The sequence below is a fragment of the Arachis ipaensis genome, chromosome B9 (assembly GCF_059453495.1).
Source record: "Arachis ipaensis isolate K30076 ecotype BB chromosome B9, ASM5945349v1, whole genome shotgun sequence".
Classification (NCBI taxonomy): Eukaryota; Viridiplantae; Streptophyta; class Magnoliopsida; order Fabales; family Fabaceae; genus Arachis; species Arachis ipaensis.
The window spans coordinates 159383708-159400360 of NC_142444.1; the positions used below are offsets into that span (position 1 = coordinate 159383708).

The 16653-nt window shown below is 31.8% G+C and overlaps 2 protein-coding genes and 1 long non-coding RNA gene across 4 annotated transcripts; all 3 read right to left on the reverse strand.

Annotated features, from left to right (window-relative positions):
* Nucleotides 1-1804: 1804 nt before the first annotated feature.
* Nucleotides 1805-3247, reverse strand: LOC107617384 (leucine-rich repeat extensin-like protein 6). The gene has a single exon (XM_016319142.3). It carries the CDS (start codon nt 3150-3152, stop codon nt 1911-1913), a length of 1242 nt encoding a protein of 413 aa, XP_016174628.3. The 5' UTR covers nt 3153-3247; the 3' UTR covers nt 1805-1910.
* Nucleotides 3248-8974: 5727 nt separating this feature from the next.
* On the reverse strand, nt 8975-9394 carry LOC107624712 (uncharacterized). The gene is made up of 2 exons (XR_001616947.3): nt 9259-9394; nt 8975-9175 (listed from the first exon to the last, which is right to left on the reverse strand). It is a non-coding gene; the product is annotated as an uncharacterized LOC107624712 (long non-coding RNA).
* A 3489-nt stretch (nt 9395-12883) lies between these two features.
* LOC107619603 (protein IQ-DOMAIN 19) lies at nt 12884-15243 on the reverse strand. 2 transcript variants are annotated; one of them, XM_088500602.1, is made up of 4 exons: nt 14243-15243; nt 13925-14161; nt 13187-13813; nt 12884-13103 (listed from the first exon to the last, which is right to left on the reverse strand). In XM_088500602.1, the coding sequence occupies exons 1-4, from the start codon at nt 14717-14719 to the stop codon at nt 13086-13088; spliced, it is 1359 nt and encodes a 452-aa protein (XP_088356728.1). In that variant the 5' UTR covers nt 14720-15243; the 3' UTR covers nt 12884-13085. The 2 variants fall into 2 exon arrangements, with proteins under 2 accessions (XP_088356728.1, XP_016177388.2); XM_016321902.3 differs by having other exon boundaries at nt 12951-13813; nt 14243-15091.
* Nucleotides 15244-16653: the final 1410 nt, after the last annotated feature.

The window sequence follows — 16653 nt, forward strand, 5'->3', positions numbered from 1 at the left end:
ATATATATATAGATGACTAGTCTAGTCACAGATACGCAATACATTCACTTTTACTTTGAATTACTTTACACTCTTACTTGAACGTTGGAGTCTCTTTAGATTATCCAGATCCACACAGAAACAGTAATCATGCTGCTTCTAGAATAATTTGGTAGGTTTGATATTCATATTATTTATCTAAAACTCTATGATTTTAGTAGTCTAAATGTAAATGACATAAGATATTATTTTTCAGAACTTTAAAATCCCATAATTTCAGCCCTACAATGAAATAGGCTAGTTTATCTTCTAGCAGTATCTCAACTATTCTGTAGAAATTCTATAATTTTAACAATATCTCAGCTATTTAGTACAAAATAGTAATCATGTTACTTCTAGAATAATTTAGTAGTTCTGATACACTTCATCATCTCAAAAGCAAATGACATAAGATACTGTTTGTGAGAACTTCAAAATTCCATAATTCCACCTTTACATAAACAGATGAAATGGGCTATTTTATCTTCCAACAGTATCTCAACTATTTTGTCTAAATTCCATAATTTTAGCAATATCTCAACTATTTTGTCTGAATTTCATAATTTCAGCAGTATATAAGCTACAATTTATTTTTGTATGTTTCTTAGGTAAGTCATTTCTTTCAGTAAATTTTATATTTTTAAAAAAACTTATGCATAAAATGCTGTAAGTGCGAAATAGTAATCATATTACTTCTGGAATAATTTAGTAATTCTGATACACTCTATGATCTTAAAGACAGATGACATAAGATACTTTAGAGCTTTAAAATTCTATAATTTTAAATAGGTTATTTTGTCTTCCAGTAGTATTTCAACTATTTTGTTTAAATTTCATAATTTTAGTAATATTTGAATTATTTTGCCTAAATTTTATAATTTAAGCAGTATATAAGCTACAATTTATTTTTATATGTTTCTAGGTAAGTCATTATTTTTCAATAAATTTTATATTTTTTTTAAAAAACGTATACATATTTTTATATGTTTCTAGGTAAGTCATTATTTTTTAATAAATTTTATATTTTTTTTAAAAACGTATACATAAAATGCTGAAGTACAAATAATAACCATATTGCTTCTAGAATAATTTGGTAGTTTTGATATTTATATAATTTAAATAAATAAATTATCAAAAAAAATTTTGTTCTATTCTTTGTTTACAGTTTTTTTTGTATTTTTTCTTTTTTTATATATTATAAAAATAAACTTTTTATTTTTCTAATTTTTAGATTACTTTTAATATTAAAAATAAAAAACATAAAAAAAATACATACTAAAAAAATAGATTTTAATATATTATTAGTATAAAATAATTTTAAATATATATTTAATAACATAATGTCATGTGAATAAAAATAACTATATATTAATTATGTGAATGCTAATCTAAAAAAATTAATATAATTATATAACTGGCTAAAACATTTTACATTACGTTAAAATTAAATTCATACAAAAAGTTGTTAATCTATAACTAACTAAAACAACCAAGCCCCATAACCATCCCTAAAAAGTAAAAACGGAGTAACAAACCAAAAAAAACAAGCTAAAACAACATTGCTTCAACGATGGGGAAAAAAAATTAAAATATATAGTTTTATTTCAAATGTTCACGTATGATCAAATAAGGTCAACTCTAACTAAAAATAACTATATTCACCGAGGTGAAATTCATTTTTCCAAAACAATAATCGAAAATAGCAAAATACTAAACACTTATGGTGAATGCTATGTTATTTTTAACCTGGTGTTTAAGTTAACTAACTCAAACAATAAATAAATAATATTTAATAAATTTTAAATATTTTATTTTTTATTTTTAAAACTAAGATAGGTAATTTAGGCATAGCAGTAAAAACACCATAGAATTTACAATACTTGTTTACGCCTTCACGGATACTGGTAGTATGGCGGTGGTGGTGGAGGTGGAGGAGGAGGAGGAGGTGGTGGTGGTGGAGGCGGTGGTGGAGGTGGAGGTGGAGGTGGAGGTGGTGCTGGCGGCGGCGGTGCAGTTGTTGAGCAACCAAAGGCAGCACATTGAACCGGATGTTTATAAAAAGCGGCACATTCCTGAAGGGACCGTTGCAGCGGCCTATAAGGAATACAGTTCTTGCGATCATCACTATCCGGAAGCTTCAAACACAGCGGAGATTCATCGCAGAAGTAGTTATAGGAGTACGTAAAGTTCTGCAGCCTCGGCAAGTTGCACACACTCTCGGGAATGATGCCAGACAGCATGTTATGCGCCACGTTCAACTGTTCCAACTTCTTCATCCCTTCAATTGATTCTGGTAATTCCCCAACGATCTTGTTGAAGCTCACATCGAAAACCGTTACTCTCTCCAACAACCCTATCTCACGCGGTAAACAACCCGTTATCCCGCTATTCGTAATTATGATCTCGTTCAGCGTGTCCTTCATCTTCGCCACACTCGACGGGAAACATCCCCTCAGATTGTTGTTGGCGAACACAATAACCGAGGCCGTTGAGTTTCCGAAATTCTCCGGCAAGGAGAACTGGAAGTTGTTGTTGTTGATGAAGAGCGCGTCGAGTTTGAGGTCGAAGAGGCGCGTGGGAATAGCGCCGTGGAAGTTGTTGAACCTTATGTCTAAGTATTTGAGCGAAGGGAGGCATAGAACAACTTCTGGAAAGGGGCCAGAGAGATCGTTGTTGCTGACGTCAAGCTCGAAGAGGAGTTTGAGGCCGTTGAAGGTTGTTGGGACGGAGCCACAGAAGCGGTTAGAGTTGATGTGGAAGAGTGCCAGGTCAGTTAAGAGGCCAAGTTGTTGTGGTAACGAACCAGCTATGTTGCCATGGTTTAGGTCAATTCCTGCAACGGTGTATATGTGGGGGTTATCTGGTGCTGGTGCACAGTAGACTCCGGTGTAGTTGCACACGTGGGGTCCACACCAGTTGAGGGTCATGTTCTTTGGGTCTGACACTATTGAATGCTTCCATGCTTGGAGTGCTATGTAGGCTTTTGAGAGCCTCGGATTTAGTTGAGGGAGGAACCGATAAGAGCTGTGCTCTTCCTTGTATTCAAATTGGTGTGAAGGGTTGATGGATATCAGAATCAGAATGAGATGACTCAGGAAAGGGCCTAATTCTCTTTTCGGACAATGAGAGGCCATTAATTAGTTTGGTTTATATTGGAGAGAAACTTTGATTTATATATAGAGTTTGTCGTTGGAGAAAATTTTTTAGTTTGGTGGGCTGCAAATTCGCATTCGCTCCCGTAGAATTAAATAATGCGTAATTCTTTTGGTTAGACATTTAAATGAACATCTACTTATATTTTTTAGGAAATAAAAAATGTGACTTAAACATCATAATATCCTTGACTTGCTTTATATAATTAATTTCTTTATTTGATCTGTTTTATGTTCATATTGAATTGGCTATTACCTAATCACTCAAATTACAGTAATTAGGTTAGCTCTTCTACATCTCTTTGAATGCACCTATCTAGTTGGATTTTAGCATTAGGATCAGCACGGGTCGATTTGGTTCGGATTTATGGTAAAATTAGAACTGAATCAATTAAAATGCAATTCGTTTGGTTTGATTTGAATTTGTATTTTTTTGTACATGTATCCAAACCAAACCAAACCAATTAAGAACGGATTGGTTCGGTTCGGGTAATTGGGTACCCGATAACTTTGAAATTCATAAAAAGAAAACAAATTTTTATCTTAAAAATTCAATAAATACAATAAACATGTAACATCAATAGAAATAATCCAAATATGTTAAACACCAAATACATTAAAAACTAAACTCATTAAAATCCAAACATATTAACAATGAATAATCATTGTCTAATGGAAAAGCCATATATGTATTTTTTATTTTTTTATTAATTAATATATGATCGGATTTGCGGGTTGGTTCGGGTTGTGCACCTCCAAAATCGAAACCCGAACCAATCACTAACAAAATCCATCGATTTGGTTCGGATTGAACTCGATTACCCGTTGATTTCAGAACCAATTTAATTGGTTCGGGTTCGAGTTCGGATTGATAGTCGGGTACTCGCTATCCGTGCTCACCCCTATTTAGCATCAACTTTCCTATAAATGGCCTTAGTTTTTGGCACATACTTTGGCTTTTCTGCTACTTTGCTCTGCCTTTTTGGCGCACATACTTTCGTACGTACTCACGCAAAAATTGGATAGCGCTCGCAACTATACATAATTATGAATATATATTATAATACTATAATCTCAATTTAAGATTATTCTAGAGTGTGAATGTATTACTCGTTTCTTTCTTCTTATTCTGTGTACTATTTTATGTTCTTTTGTAGTTTTATTACAACTTAGCATGAACTGTCAAGCATTGTAAACGATTAATGGGAATGCTCATGTTGGGTTCTTGTAGATGGCTGTAAGAAAAATTGGTCGCTGATCTCACCAAAAACACGGTTTTTTACCATACTTGGTGTTTTTTATGTAAGCAATTTTGCTTTTTATTCCCTTTGACTATAAATTAAACTAGCAATTATCATATTGACTTTCATGTTTTATTCTTCGTTTCTTTCTATTGACCGAGTAAATGGCCATAATCATTGTTTTCATGTTAACACCCTTCATTGTTCAATATTTTGGATAAATTTTGCGATCAATTAACACCCATCATTGTTCAATTACATACGTCCCTTTTGTGCAAGTATCTTTCAGTCGTTTCATTTTCTTCGTCTATTAACAAAATTAAATTATAGTAGCGCCTGCTGATATATACTAGTTAGTTGCCTAGTTGTTATATCAGTTTATGTATTAATGCAAGTGGCATTAATAAAAGTGTCATTATAACTAAAATTTGTTTATAATTCAGTTTCTTTCAGAATCACAGTGTATGAAACCAGGTCTTCAAATTGAGCTAAGCCAAAGACGGTAGAGTAGGTGAGATTAAGGGGAGGATCAAACTTAGCTACAGGGTCTATTCAAGTATGCTTGAAATTTAAGATAAAAAATAAAAAGGACATAAATGAAAATCTTTTTTTAAGGCAGGTGATCAATATCTTGTGATTTGAAACCTGTAACTAATTTAATCCCACTTGTAGAGGAAACTTATCATAAGGGACAGAGAGCCAATCAAAGTCAAGCACAGCAACTCAGGTTTTCACTTTTGGATTGTTTTATATAATTTTTTTATTAATAAGTGTTTTATTATAGAAAAATAATTTTTGTCTACATTTCTTCTTTTTCCAATTTACCTTTTGTTTTTAAAATTTACATAAATATGTTGTTTAGATTCATTAATTGATTTATAATGAATTTGTTTTGGAGTGAACAAAAGTATAGATCAGCGGCTCAAATATCTAAAAAAAGCACTTTAACACTTAATTAATAAGTTACATTAAAGAGTATTATTTCACTATTCTTTGGAAAAAAAACATATATGTGGAGCTAGTTTAGTTCTTTTAGTTTTTATAAGGTATTTTGTAGAGATTGAGAGACTGAATCTGAGATTCAGTATTATGTTTGTTGGTTCAGAGATTGATACTAAAATTTTTGTTTCTGTCTCTAAAATTTCTGTATTTCAGTACCTCTAAAAAGTAGGGACAGACGGGACTAAAATTTTAGAGATAGAAACTGAAACTTTAATAACATTTTATACCTAAAATATTCTCATTTCAATTAATTAATTTCAATTTTATTATTTGTACAAATTAAATTAGAGTTTCATTCTTGTTTCAATTTTTGTCTCCCACTTTGCACCAAACAGAATACTGAAATTTATTTCAATCTCTGTCTCTTTAATCTCTGTCTCTCAGTCTCAATCTTTTCGTCTATATCTCTCCACCAAACCCTAGAGACATTTCATCATCCTATTCAAAGGTCCTTTTTTTTTAATATCAGTATTAGAATATTATCGTTGAATTTTCTGATTTATGATGAGATTGGTAGATAGATGATTAATCTGAGAAGAAAATATATTTAATATTATTGAAAAATATGAAAATGTTATCTATTTTAATTTACAATGAAAGCCTTATTTAATTATTTTTATATTCAAGACTCGTTAACCAAATCATAGTTAATTAGGAAAGAAAGGGGGAACATTATGCTTGAAGCTTAGAAGATAAAGATAAACACCAAACTTAGAAGAAAAAGATAAACACTAAGAGCAAATATTTAATGAATATCGTTAATTATACAAGAGAAAACAAGAAACGTCAGATTAAATCCATCACCCTCAAATTAAATAATCTTCTTGTGAGAGTGTATGATTGTGAAAAAAAAAAGTCAAAATAATGTATAAAAAATGTTAGAAGATCAATAAAATTTATTATTTATAACCAATAATTAATTATGAATGTTTAGTATATTATTAAATTATTAAATTAAAAAAATTAATTAATAACTAAAAATAATAATAAAAAACAATAAATTGTGCTGGCTCTTGACGAACATTATTATATGAAAAAGTATGGGGAGTCAATGGAATATTTGTACAATGTGTACAATGGAGATTTAGGAAATATTAGAGATATAACCATTAGTGCTACCTTTTCCTATCAGTTGAAGCTTTTGGGATGATTGGTATCATGACATGGTATTAGAACTCTAGATCCGAAATGTCAAAAGTTCGATATTTGATGAACTCGAAAATCAGTTTAAGTTTAACTATGCTATTGTTTAGTGAAACTTAGGGTAACCATGATAATGCTTATGTATGTATATAGTTTGGAACAAGCACGAAAAAAGTACAAGGGCGTCAACGAGAAAACGAGGCTAGTATAATAGTACTTTTGGTTTTCTAGAATGTCGTTTGCTGGAGTCAAAGCACCATAACCAAACTACTTAACTAGACTAAGTAAAAGTAATTAAAACACAGAACACACACATGATGTCAGCAATATATACATCTTTAAATAAGTTTCCTTTTAATAGAAATATCAATGTGTCGCTCCTAACCATTGACAAATGAAATTAAATAATTTTATAAAATCATGGATGTTGGAAAGGGTATATATGAAGGTTCGTGGCAGATTGATATTGATATGTGTGTTTGTTGAGTGCAATAAGGTTGTCGTTGTCTGAGTTGGAGAAAATTAAAGCGTAAAGAAGGTTGGAAAAATGAAAACTCGGCTGGGAAGTGAATCAAGTAAAAATAGGACTATAATTAATTGGTTTGATTTTTCACACATTTATCATGGTACGAGAAACTTTCAATGTCAAATGAATTGTCAAAATCTATAAAATAAGTGTAAACTACTGTTTATTACGCTTTGATTTGTTGTTTAACTTTTTAATATTCGATAAATTCTCCTTTTCTGGCTAGGGAGGGTTTGAAATCTGCATGTATAAGCTTAGCGTTTACCCTCTATCATGTATTTATTTAGGTGGAAACTCAGGTGCAGTTGACTTCACGTGAAGTTGATATCTGAGAACCGTTAGATGATTTGACTGATTTGACTAAATTTTCATCTAATCTAACGACTCTGAAGTATCAACTTTGTCGACTTCACCTGAGTTTTCACCGTTCATTTAACTATGTAATGTAAACCTTGCCACGCTGTAATTATGATTGCAATATGCCGTTTGTTTATGTCAAATGGTTGCATGTTGAGAATTTTTCAAGGAATACTGTATACTTAAATAGTTAACTTAATCAGAATACTCCATAAGAGTGTTGAGAATTTCGGATTATGTTTGTTTAATCAATGCCCTATTATATGACAGATAAGGGGTCTGCATTTGAGACATTGACTCAAAATAGCTTCCAGGAAAATAATAAAATATATTCCATCTGTTTCTACCACATCGATATTAAACATGTTATTTATACACTAAAATTAATTTTTTATTTTAATTATTAATATAAAATATATATTAAAAATAAATTAAATAATATATATTTATTCACAAATATATAATAATTATTTTTTTTTACACATAACATTTTTTCATCATTATAGTCATAAAAATGTTATCCTAAATCACATGTTATTTAGATTAGATGCATGTCCATAACATAGTAAATAAGAAAAACGGTCTAAAAAGATACACTAAGGTGCCTGTTAGTTCAATTTTTTTTATAAATTAAATATATATAATAATAATAAATATAAAGTTAATTAAGATGCCAAATATCCTATATTCTAATTAAAAGATTTTGGAGGTGAGTCTTTGAAATAACAAAAATATATATATTTTTATAAATTTAATTATTCTTTTAGTCTTTATAATTTTACAAAATTTCTAATTAAATATATATAATTGAGTCTCTATACTACTTTTAATTTTGTAATTATGTTCTTTCTGTATAAAAAATATTTAAATTAATGAAATATTTCTCCTAAAAAATATGTAGTTAAAGATCTAATTAGACTCTCAATTGTAGATACCTTCAATTTGTGAAAAATATGTTCTATTAATTCTAATATTTTTTACAAATGGTGAACTCTATTTAATGATTTGCAGTATGTACAAGACAAGATTTGAACCTCCACGCTTGTTTAAACAAACTAGTGAGTTAACCACTAGATTAACCAAATTTAATTGGGCTATCTGGCTATCCCTTTTTTTTGGTATTTTGACGGGCTTGATAACCCAATCTCTTTGTATTAACTGACTAATGCTTTCTATGATTGCTTCCTGGTGATTGCCCCTTTCTTCTCTGTTGCTAAGAATTTGGAATGCTGCTTTGGAATAAGTTTTTAGAATGATTTTTTGTGTAATGGATAATGGATAACAAATAATATTCTTATCTTTTGTGGTAATGGGCTTATGAAGCCCTACAAATCTGATTTTAGACCACCTTGTAGTTTGAAATGAACTATGTAATGGGCTAAAGCGTAAAGTTCTCAAATCTGATTCATAGCCCATAGTACATAGTATTTTAACAATTGGAAAACAGGCAGTGAATGTAAATGCAGCTTCAACAAGTGACTGAGTGAGGATAGGAGGGAGTTATGGAAATGAATGTTCCTCTAAAGGTGAAGATGTTTATTTGGAAAGCCTCACATAATTTAGTCTTAGTAAACTTGAATCTATTTAGGGAATACATCGCTTGTTAAAAACTTATACACAGTCCACAAAACCGTTACAATGAATTCTTACAAAGTAAGACACAGGAAGAAAGTCTACAAAGTAGAAGAAGAGGAACACTCAGCAAAGTTGCACTATCACTACCTATCTCCATGATGCTGCATCCAAATCAAAAGATCACAATTAAAACATGTTCACACATTATATGGATCTAATTTAATTTCAAAGAGGTAGTACTTACATGATATGCAACAAGGGATCTGCAGTAATTAGTGTTTGTGAGGACTGTACTTGTTGATCCACACTCACTGTCCTTGAGTGAAACTGAGGACCTATCAAGCTTGATTGCTGACCATGGATTAGTGGCACCAACATGTGAAGATTGAGAGACTGAATCTGAGATTCAGTATTATGTTTGTTGGTTCAGAGATTGATACTAAAATTTTTGTTTCTGTCTCTAAAATTTCTGTATTTCAGTACCTCTAAAAAGTAGGGACAGACGGGACTAAAATTTTAGAGATAGAAACTGAAACTTTAATAACATTTTATACCTAAAATATTCTCATTTCAATTAATTAATTTCAATTTTATTATTTGTACAAATTAAATTAGAGTTTCATTCTTGTTTCAATTTTTGTCTCCCACTTTGCACCAAACAGAATACTGAAATTTATTTCAATCTCTGTCTCTTTAATCTCTGTCTCTCAGTCTCAATCTTTTCGTCTATATCTCTCCACCAAACCCTAGAGACATTTCATCATCCTATTCAAAGGTCCTTTTTTTTTAATATCAGTATTAGAATATTATCGTTGAATTTTCTGATTTATGATGAGATTGGTAGATAGATGATTAATCTGAGAAGAAAATATATTTAATATTATTGAAAAATATGAAAATGTTATCTATTTTAATTTACAATGAAAGCCTTATTTAATTATTTTTATATTCAAGACTCGTTAACCAAATCATAGTTAATTAGGAAAGAAAGGGGGAACATTATGCTTGAAGCTTAGAAGATAAAGATAAACACCAAACTTAGAAGAAAAAGATAAACACTAAGAGCAAATATTTAATGAATATCGTTAATTATACAAGAGAAAACAAGAAACGTCAGATTAAATCCATCACCCTCAAATTAAATAATCTTCTTGTGAGAGTGTATGATTGTGAAAAAAAAAAGTCAAAATAATGTATAAAAAATGTTAGAAGATCAATAAAATTTATTATTTATAACCAATAATTAATTATGAATGTTTAGTATATTATTAAATTATTAAATTAAAAAAATTAATTAATAACTAAAAATAATAATAAAAAACAATAAATTGTGCTGGCTCTTGACGAACATTATTATATGAAAAAGTATGGGGAGTCAATGGAATATTTGTACAATGTGTACAATGGAGATTTAGGAAATATTAGAGATATAACCATTAGTGCTACCTTTTCCTATCAGTTGAAGCTTTTGGGATGATTGGTATCATGACATGGTATTAGAACTCTAGATCCGAAATGTCAAAAGTTCGATATTTGATGAACTCGAAAATCAGTTTAAGTTTAACTATGCTATTGTTTAGTGAAACTTAGGGTAACCATGATAATGCTTATGTATGTATATAGTTTGGAACAAGCACGAAAAAAGTACAAGGGCGTCAACGAGAAAACGAGGCTAGTATAATAGTACTTTTGGTTTTCTAGAATGTCGTTTGCTGGAGTCAAAGCACCATAACCAAACTACTTAACTAGACTAAGTAAAAGTAATTAAAACACAGAACACACACATGATGTCAGCAATATATACATCTTTAAATAAGTTTCCTTTTAATAGAAATATCAATGTGTCGCTCCTAACCATTGACAAATGAAATTAAATAATTTTATAAAATCATGGATGTTGGAAAGGGTATATATGAAGGTTCGTGGCAGATTGATATTGATATGTGTGTTTGTTGAGTGCAATAAGGTTGTCGTTGTCTGAGTTGGAGAAAATTAAAGCGTAAAGAAGGTTGGAAAAATGAAAACTCGGCTGGGAAGTGAATCAAGTAAAAATAGGACTATAATTAATTGGTTTGATTTTTCACACATTTATCATGGTACGAGAAACTTTCAATGTCAAATGAATTGTCAAAATCTATAAAATAAGTGTAAACTACTGTTTATTACGCTTTGATTTGTTGTTTAACTTTTTAATATTCGATAAATTCTCCTTTTCTGGCTAGGGAGGGTTTGAAATCTGCATGTATAAGCTTAGCGTTTACCCTCTATCATGTATTTATTTAGGTGGAAACTCAGGTGCAGTTGACTTCACGTGAAGTTGATATCTGAGAACCGTTAGATGATTTGACTGATTTGACTAAATTTTCATCTAATCTAACGACTCTGAAGTATCAACTTTGTCGACTTCACCTGAGTTTTCACCGTTCATTTAACTATGTAATGTAAACCTTGCCACGCTGTAATTATGATTGCAATATGCCGTTTGTTTATGTCAAATGGTTGCATGTTGAGAATTTTTCAAGGAATACTGTATACTTAAATAGTTAACTTAATCAGAATACTCCATAAGAGTGTTGAGAATTTCGGATTATGTTTGTTTAATCAATGCCCTATTATATGACAGATAAGGGGTCTGCATTTGAGACATTGACTCAAAATAGCTTCCAGGAAAATAATAAAATATATTCCATCTGTTTCTACCACATCGATATTAAACATGTTATTTATACACTAAAATTAATTTTTTATTTTAATTATTAATATAAAATATATATTAAAAATAAATTAAATAATATATATTTATTCACAAATATATAATAATTATTTTTTTTTACACATAACATTTTTTCATCATTATAGTCATAAAAATGTTATCCTAAATCACATGTTATTTAGATTAGATGCATGTCCATAACATAGTAAATAAGAAAAACGGTCTAAAAAGATACACTAAGGTGCCTGTTAGTTCAATTTTTTTTATAAATTAAATATATATAATAATAATAAATATAAAGTTAATTAAGATGCCAAATATCCTATATTCTAATTAAAAGATTTTGGAGGTGAGTCTTTGAAATAACAAAAATATATATATTTTTATAAATTTAATTATTCTTTTAGTCTTTATAATTTTACAAAATTTCTAATTAAATATATATAATTGAGTCTCTATACTACTTTTAATTTTGTAATTATGTTCTTTCTGTATAAAAAATATTTAAATTAATGAAATATTTCTCCTAAAAAATATGTAGTTAAAGATCTAATTAGACTCTCAATTGTAGATACCTTCAATTTGTGAAAAATATGTTCTATTAATTCTAATATTTTTTACAAATGGTGAACTCTATTTAATGATTTGCAGTATGTACAAGACAAGATTTGAACCTCCACGCTTGTTTAAACAAACTAGTGAGTTAACCACTAGATTAACCAAATTTAATTGGGCTATCTGGCTATCCCTTTTTTTTGGTATTTTGACGGGCTTGATAACCCAATCTCTTTGTATTAACTGACTAATGCTTTCTATGATTGCTTCCTGGTGATTGCCCCTTTCTTCTCTGTTGCTAAGAATTTGGAATGCTGCTTTGGAATAAGTTTTTAGAATGATTTTTTGTGTAATGGATAATGGATAACAAATAATATTCTTATCTTTTGTGGTAATGGGCTTATGAAGCCCTACAAATCTGATTTTAGACCACCTTGTAGTTTGAAATGAACTATGTAATGGGCTAAAGCGTAAAGTTCTCAAATCTGATTCATAGCCCATAGTACATAGTATTTTAACAATTGGAAAACAGGCAGTGAATGTAAATGCAGCTTCAACAAGTGACTGAGTGAGGATAGGAGGGAGTTATGGAAATGAATGTTCCTCTAAAGGTGAAGATGTTTATTTGGAAAGCCTCACATAATTTAGTCTTAGTAAACTTGAATCTATTTAGGGAATACATCGCTTGTTAAAAACTTATACACAGTCCACAAAACCGTTACAATGAATTCTTACAAAGTAAGACACAGGAAGAAAGTCTACAAAGTAGAAGAAGAGGAACACTCAGCAAAGTTGCACTATCACTACCTATCTCCATGATGCTGCATCCAAATCAAAAGATCACAATTAAAACATGTTCACACATTATATGGATCTAATTTAATTTCAAAGAGGTAGTACTTACATGATATGCAACAAGGGATCTGCAGTAATTAGTGTTTGTGAGGACTGTACTTGTTGATCCACACTCACTGTCCTTGAGTGAAACTGAGGACCTATCAAGCTTGATTGCTGACCATGGATTAGTGGCACCAACATGTGAAGATGACCTCTGCATCCTCACAGGCCTTGGCACATTCCTTCCTTCCACAGAAGCTCTTCGCCGGCTCAGCTGCCTCTCGAATGAATCAGGCCTTTGCTTTGGTGCACTATGTGATCTCACTTTGGCCCTTGATGATTCCGTGTTGGCCATGTAATTTGGAAACAAAGGGTAGTCATAGGACATCACCTCAGCATAGCCTGGCCTAGGGAAGGAGAAGGGATGCTTCGAATCGTCAACTCCAGACGCGGCCGAGTAGCATTGAGGGCTGCTCTGTGCTGTGCTGAAGCAGTCCTCAAAGTGTCCACTACATGCTCTTGGACTAAACTCTGTTAAGGCTGATGGAGCTGGTGATACCTTCAAGTTTTCTTCTTTTGAATAATATGCTGGAAATTTATGCACACTGCTGCTTCTGCTTCTAGAGTTTCCTTTTGATTCACAGACATCCATCTCCACAATCTTGATGTTCTCTTCCATGCCTCTCTCCATTTCCTATATCCACAAATCAAGAACCAATTTTATTGGTGATGAAAACAAACAACTCTTCTCTTCAATGCTGCAAATCTAAGTTGAAAATTTCAACCATTATGTCATGGAACTTACATTATACACTTGAGCATATAAATCTTCCTCTGTAGTGTTTCTGAAACTTGATTGCTTCTGATAAGACTTCCCTTCTGATGATGCAATTCGGATCCTCTGAGCACGAGCTCTAGCCTGTGCTGTCACCAAAGCCTGCATGCATCTCAGTGTTGCCTTGGCCTGTTTTCTCACCAAGTGACCCCTTACCAGAGCCTGCAACTTCACTAGTCCTCTGAGAGCACACAATGCTTTTCTTGCCTGTCACATAAATAAACATTACAAAGATATTCATATGAAAATGAAAGAGAAAATAAACAAGCTTCCTTGGAAGCTACCTACCAAGTAGGACCTAAAGACAGATTGAATTTTGATGGCTGCAGCCTCTTCAGCTGTTCCATTGGAACCAGAAGCCAAGCGGATCACAGCAGCCGCAGCCTGAGCTGCAGCCACTGCCGCGTCAGCTGCTGCCTCCGTGGCAGCAGCCACAGCCATGGCATGCTTCTTCTGCTCGTCATCCAGAGGAATATCTGTGGTGGCAGCAGCTTGTGGTGTCTGTGAAGCAGTGACATTTGATTCTGCAAAGTTCAATTCCTTGGAAGGTGTTGTTGGTGTGGATGTGGATGTGGCAGATGATCTTCTAAAGCTCCATCTCCTTTTCTCCTTTGGGGTTGTGGAATTTGGAGTGGTTGGATTTTCTGTTCCATTTGAAGAATTCAGACTTGTTGCATTACCACCACATTTGTCCTTCACCTTCTCCTTTTCCCTTTCTTTCTTCCCTGTCAAGAAGTTTCTAAGCCATTTCCCTGCCTTCCCCATCTCTATCAAAAACTTAGAAAGCTGAAGTTGATTGTTGCAACAACTTAGTGGAAGAAGACAGTAACAAAATCATTTGTAGATAGATCTCTTCATATGTCTAATAATAAGTTGCTTTCAATACTATAGTCATATATGGCCCCTCCCTTTTTTCTTATAATTCAATCTTGGCTATCTTCACATTCATTAAAAGTGGAAAATTATTACATTGAGAATGACACATATTATCACTAATAAGAGACTTTTAAATATAATATAAAAAACTACCTAGTAATTGTGATTCAGTAATACTAAATATTCTTTGAAATATATGGTCCCCTCACTGAGAATAGCATAAGGTTCTTTGACAGCCTAAACTAACTGTTTCATCTCATCATTTTTTTCGGTACAAGCTACCCTTTTTTATTCTTATGTTTGGATCAATGCCATGTAACTTAAAATGCTTGCTTGTGTGTGTAAAATCTAAGAAGAAACTAATAGGAAACTCTTCTTCTGGAGCACTAATGGGATTAGATTCTTTACCCTCTAAACTGAAAAAGAATCGAGTCCCCACAGGTAAGGCCACTAAACAAAGGGTGTTATGGTGATTTCAGTTGTCGGTTAATAAGGAATAATGGGTTGGAGATTGGATCAGAAAGCATGTGAAAATAGGGGAAGAACATGCAGCATCCGTGTAAAATACTCATATTATGGCTTGGCTTGAAGTGAGGGTCCATGTAGGGACCTTAGAACTATTGAAAATTAGAAGACCTTAGTGGGGACACTAAATAAGTGATTGAGTGAGGGTCCTTAGGATCTGCATGTGCCCATCCTATCCATGCACCCTAACACTCTAATGTGCCAAGTATTAATACTAGTGATGGGGATTAAAATATTTGGTTACTTACCCCTTTTTTTCCTATAATTCTATGACCAAAGGGCTAGGTAGATTCAAGTACTTTTGTGCTACATGTTCAAAATTTACAATAATTGCTCAATAAGTTGCATGCAAATAATGTACACCAACCTAAGGTCAATTATCAGAAGGGACCAAGTGGTAGCTTATAAAGGGATATCAAATTAATAAGGTTAGGCCCCTTGCTATATCCATCATAGACTAGTGATTTTTATTGTTTATTTTCAAAGATGAATTTTGTTAAGCAAAAACATCTAGTTGGCATTCACATGGCATGTTTATATGCTTCCCATTTGACTAGGTGTTTTGCAGGAGGAAACAACGCATTGGGATTTGGCCTATTTCCTCCACTAATTCTATCCTTGTTCTCTTAACCAACTTATATTAGTTGATATATTATGCTTAACCAAATTGGCAAATTCCCCTGTGGTCCTTTCTAGCTACCCCAACTCCTAATAAGTTATAATCAAGGTATTCCCTTGAAACAGAAATGATGTTTTTATTACTCTTTAAAAGACATCTATTAAGCACTGAGAGTAAGTTCAACCTCTCTCTCAACTAACACTTAAATAATACTTTATAAGATGCTTGTAAATTCGAACATAATGACTATGGCTAAATCAAGGTTAATAGATTAGACTACAGAGCAGCATCAGTAACAGCTACAAATATGAACCATCCTGGAGCCCTTAATGTAATTGAATATCATATATCAATAATTTATAAGATGATGGACGAAACATAAAACAAAAGCACAATAATTTGATTCCTGATAAGTCTTTTATTGAAGGCTGTCCTCTTATGGTTTAAATAGTAATCAATAATGATTCACCGAATCCAATACAAAATCATAAAGTGAGACACTTGATCATAGGATAGAAGTCATGCATTTTCTTGGAAACTTCTTGTATTATCTAGTGTTATTGAAAACCAATTTAAAGTTTAGTTTTCAGAATTTAATTAATCTGATCTCTGATGCAGAAAATCTCCATCACCTTGCTACTTATTAGGGGTGAGCACGGGTAGCGAGTATCCGATTACC

Coding starts and splice junctions, on each gene's coding strand:
- LOC107617384 (XM_016319142.3), bottom strand. CDS start 3,152: ATGGCCTCTCATTGTCCGAAAAGAGAATTAGGCCCTTTCCTGAGTCAT.
- LOC107619603 (XM_016321902.3), bottom strand. CDS start 14,719: ATGGGGAAGGCAGGGAAATGGCTTAGAAACTTCTTGACAGGGAAGAAA. Junction 14,162..14,242: donor CTGTCTTTAGGTCCTACTTG/GTAGGTAGCTTC, acceptor TTTATGTGACAG/GCAAGAAAAGCATTGTGTGC. Junction 13,814..13,924: donor TATATGCTCAAGTGTATAAT/GTAAGTTCCATG, acceptor TTGTGGATATAG/GAAATGGAGAGAGGCATGGA.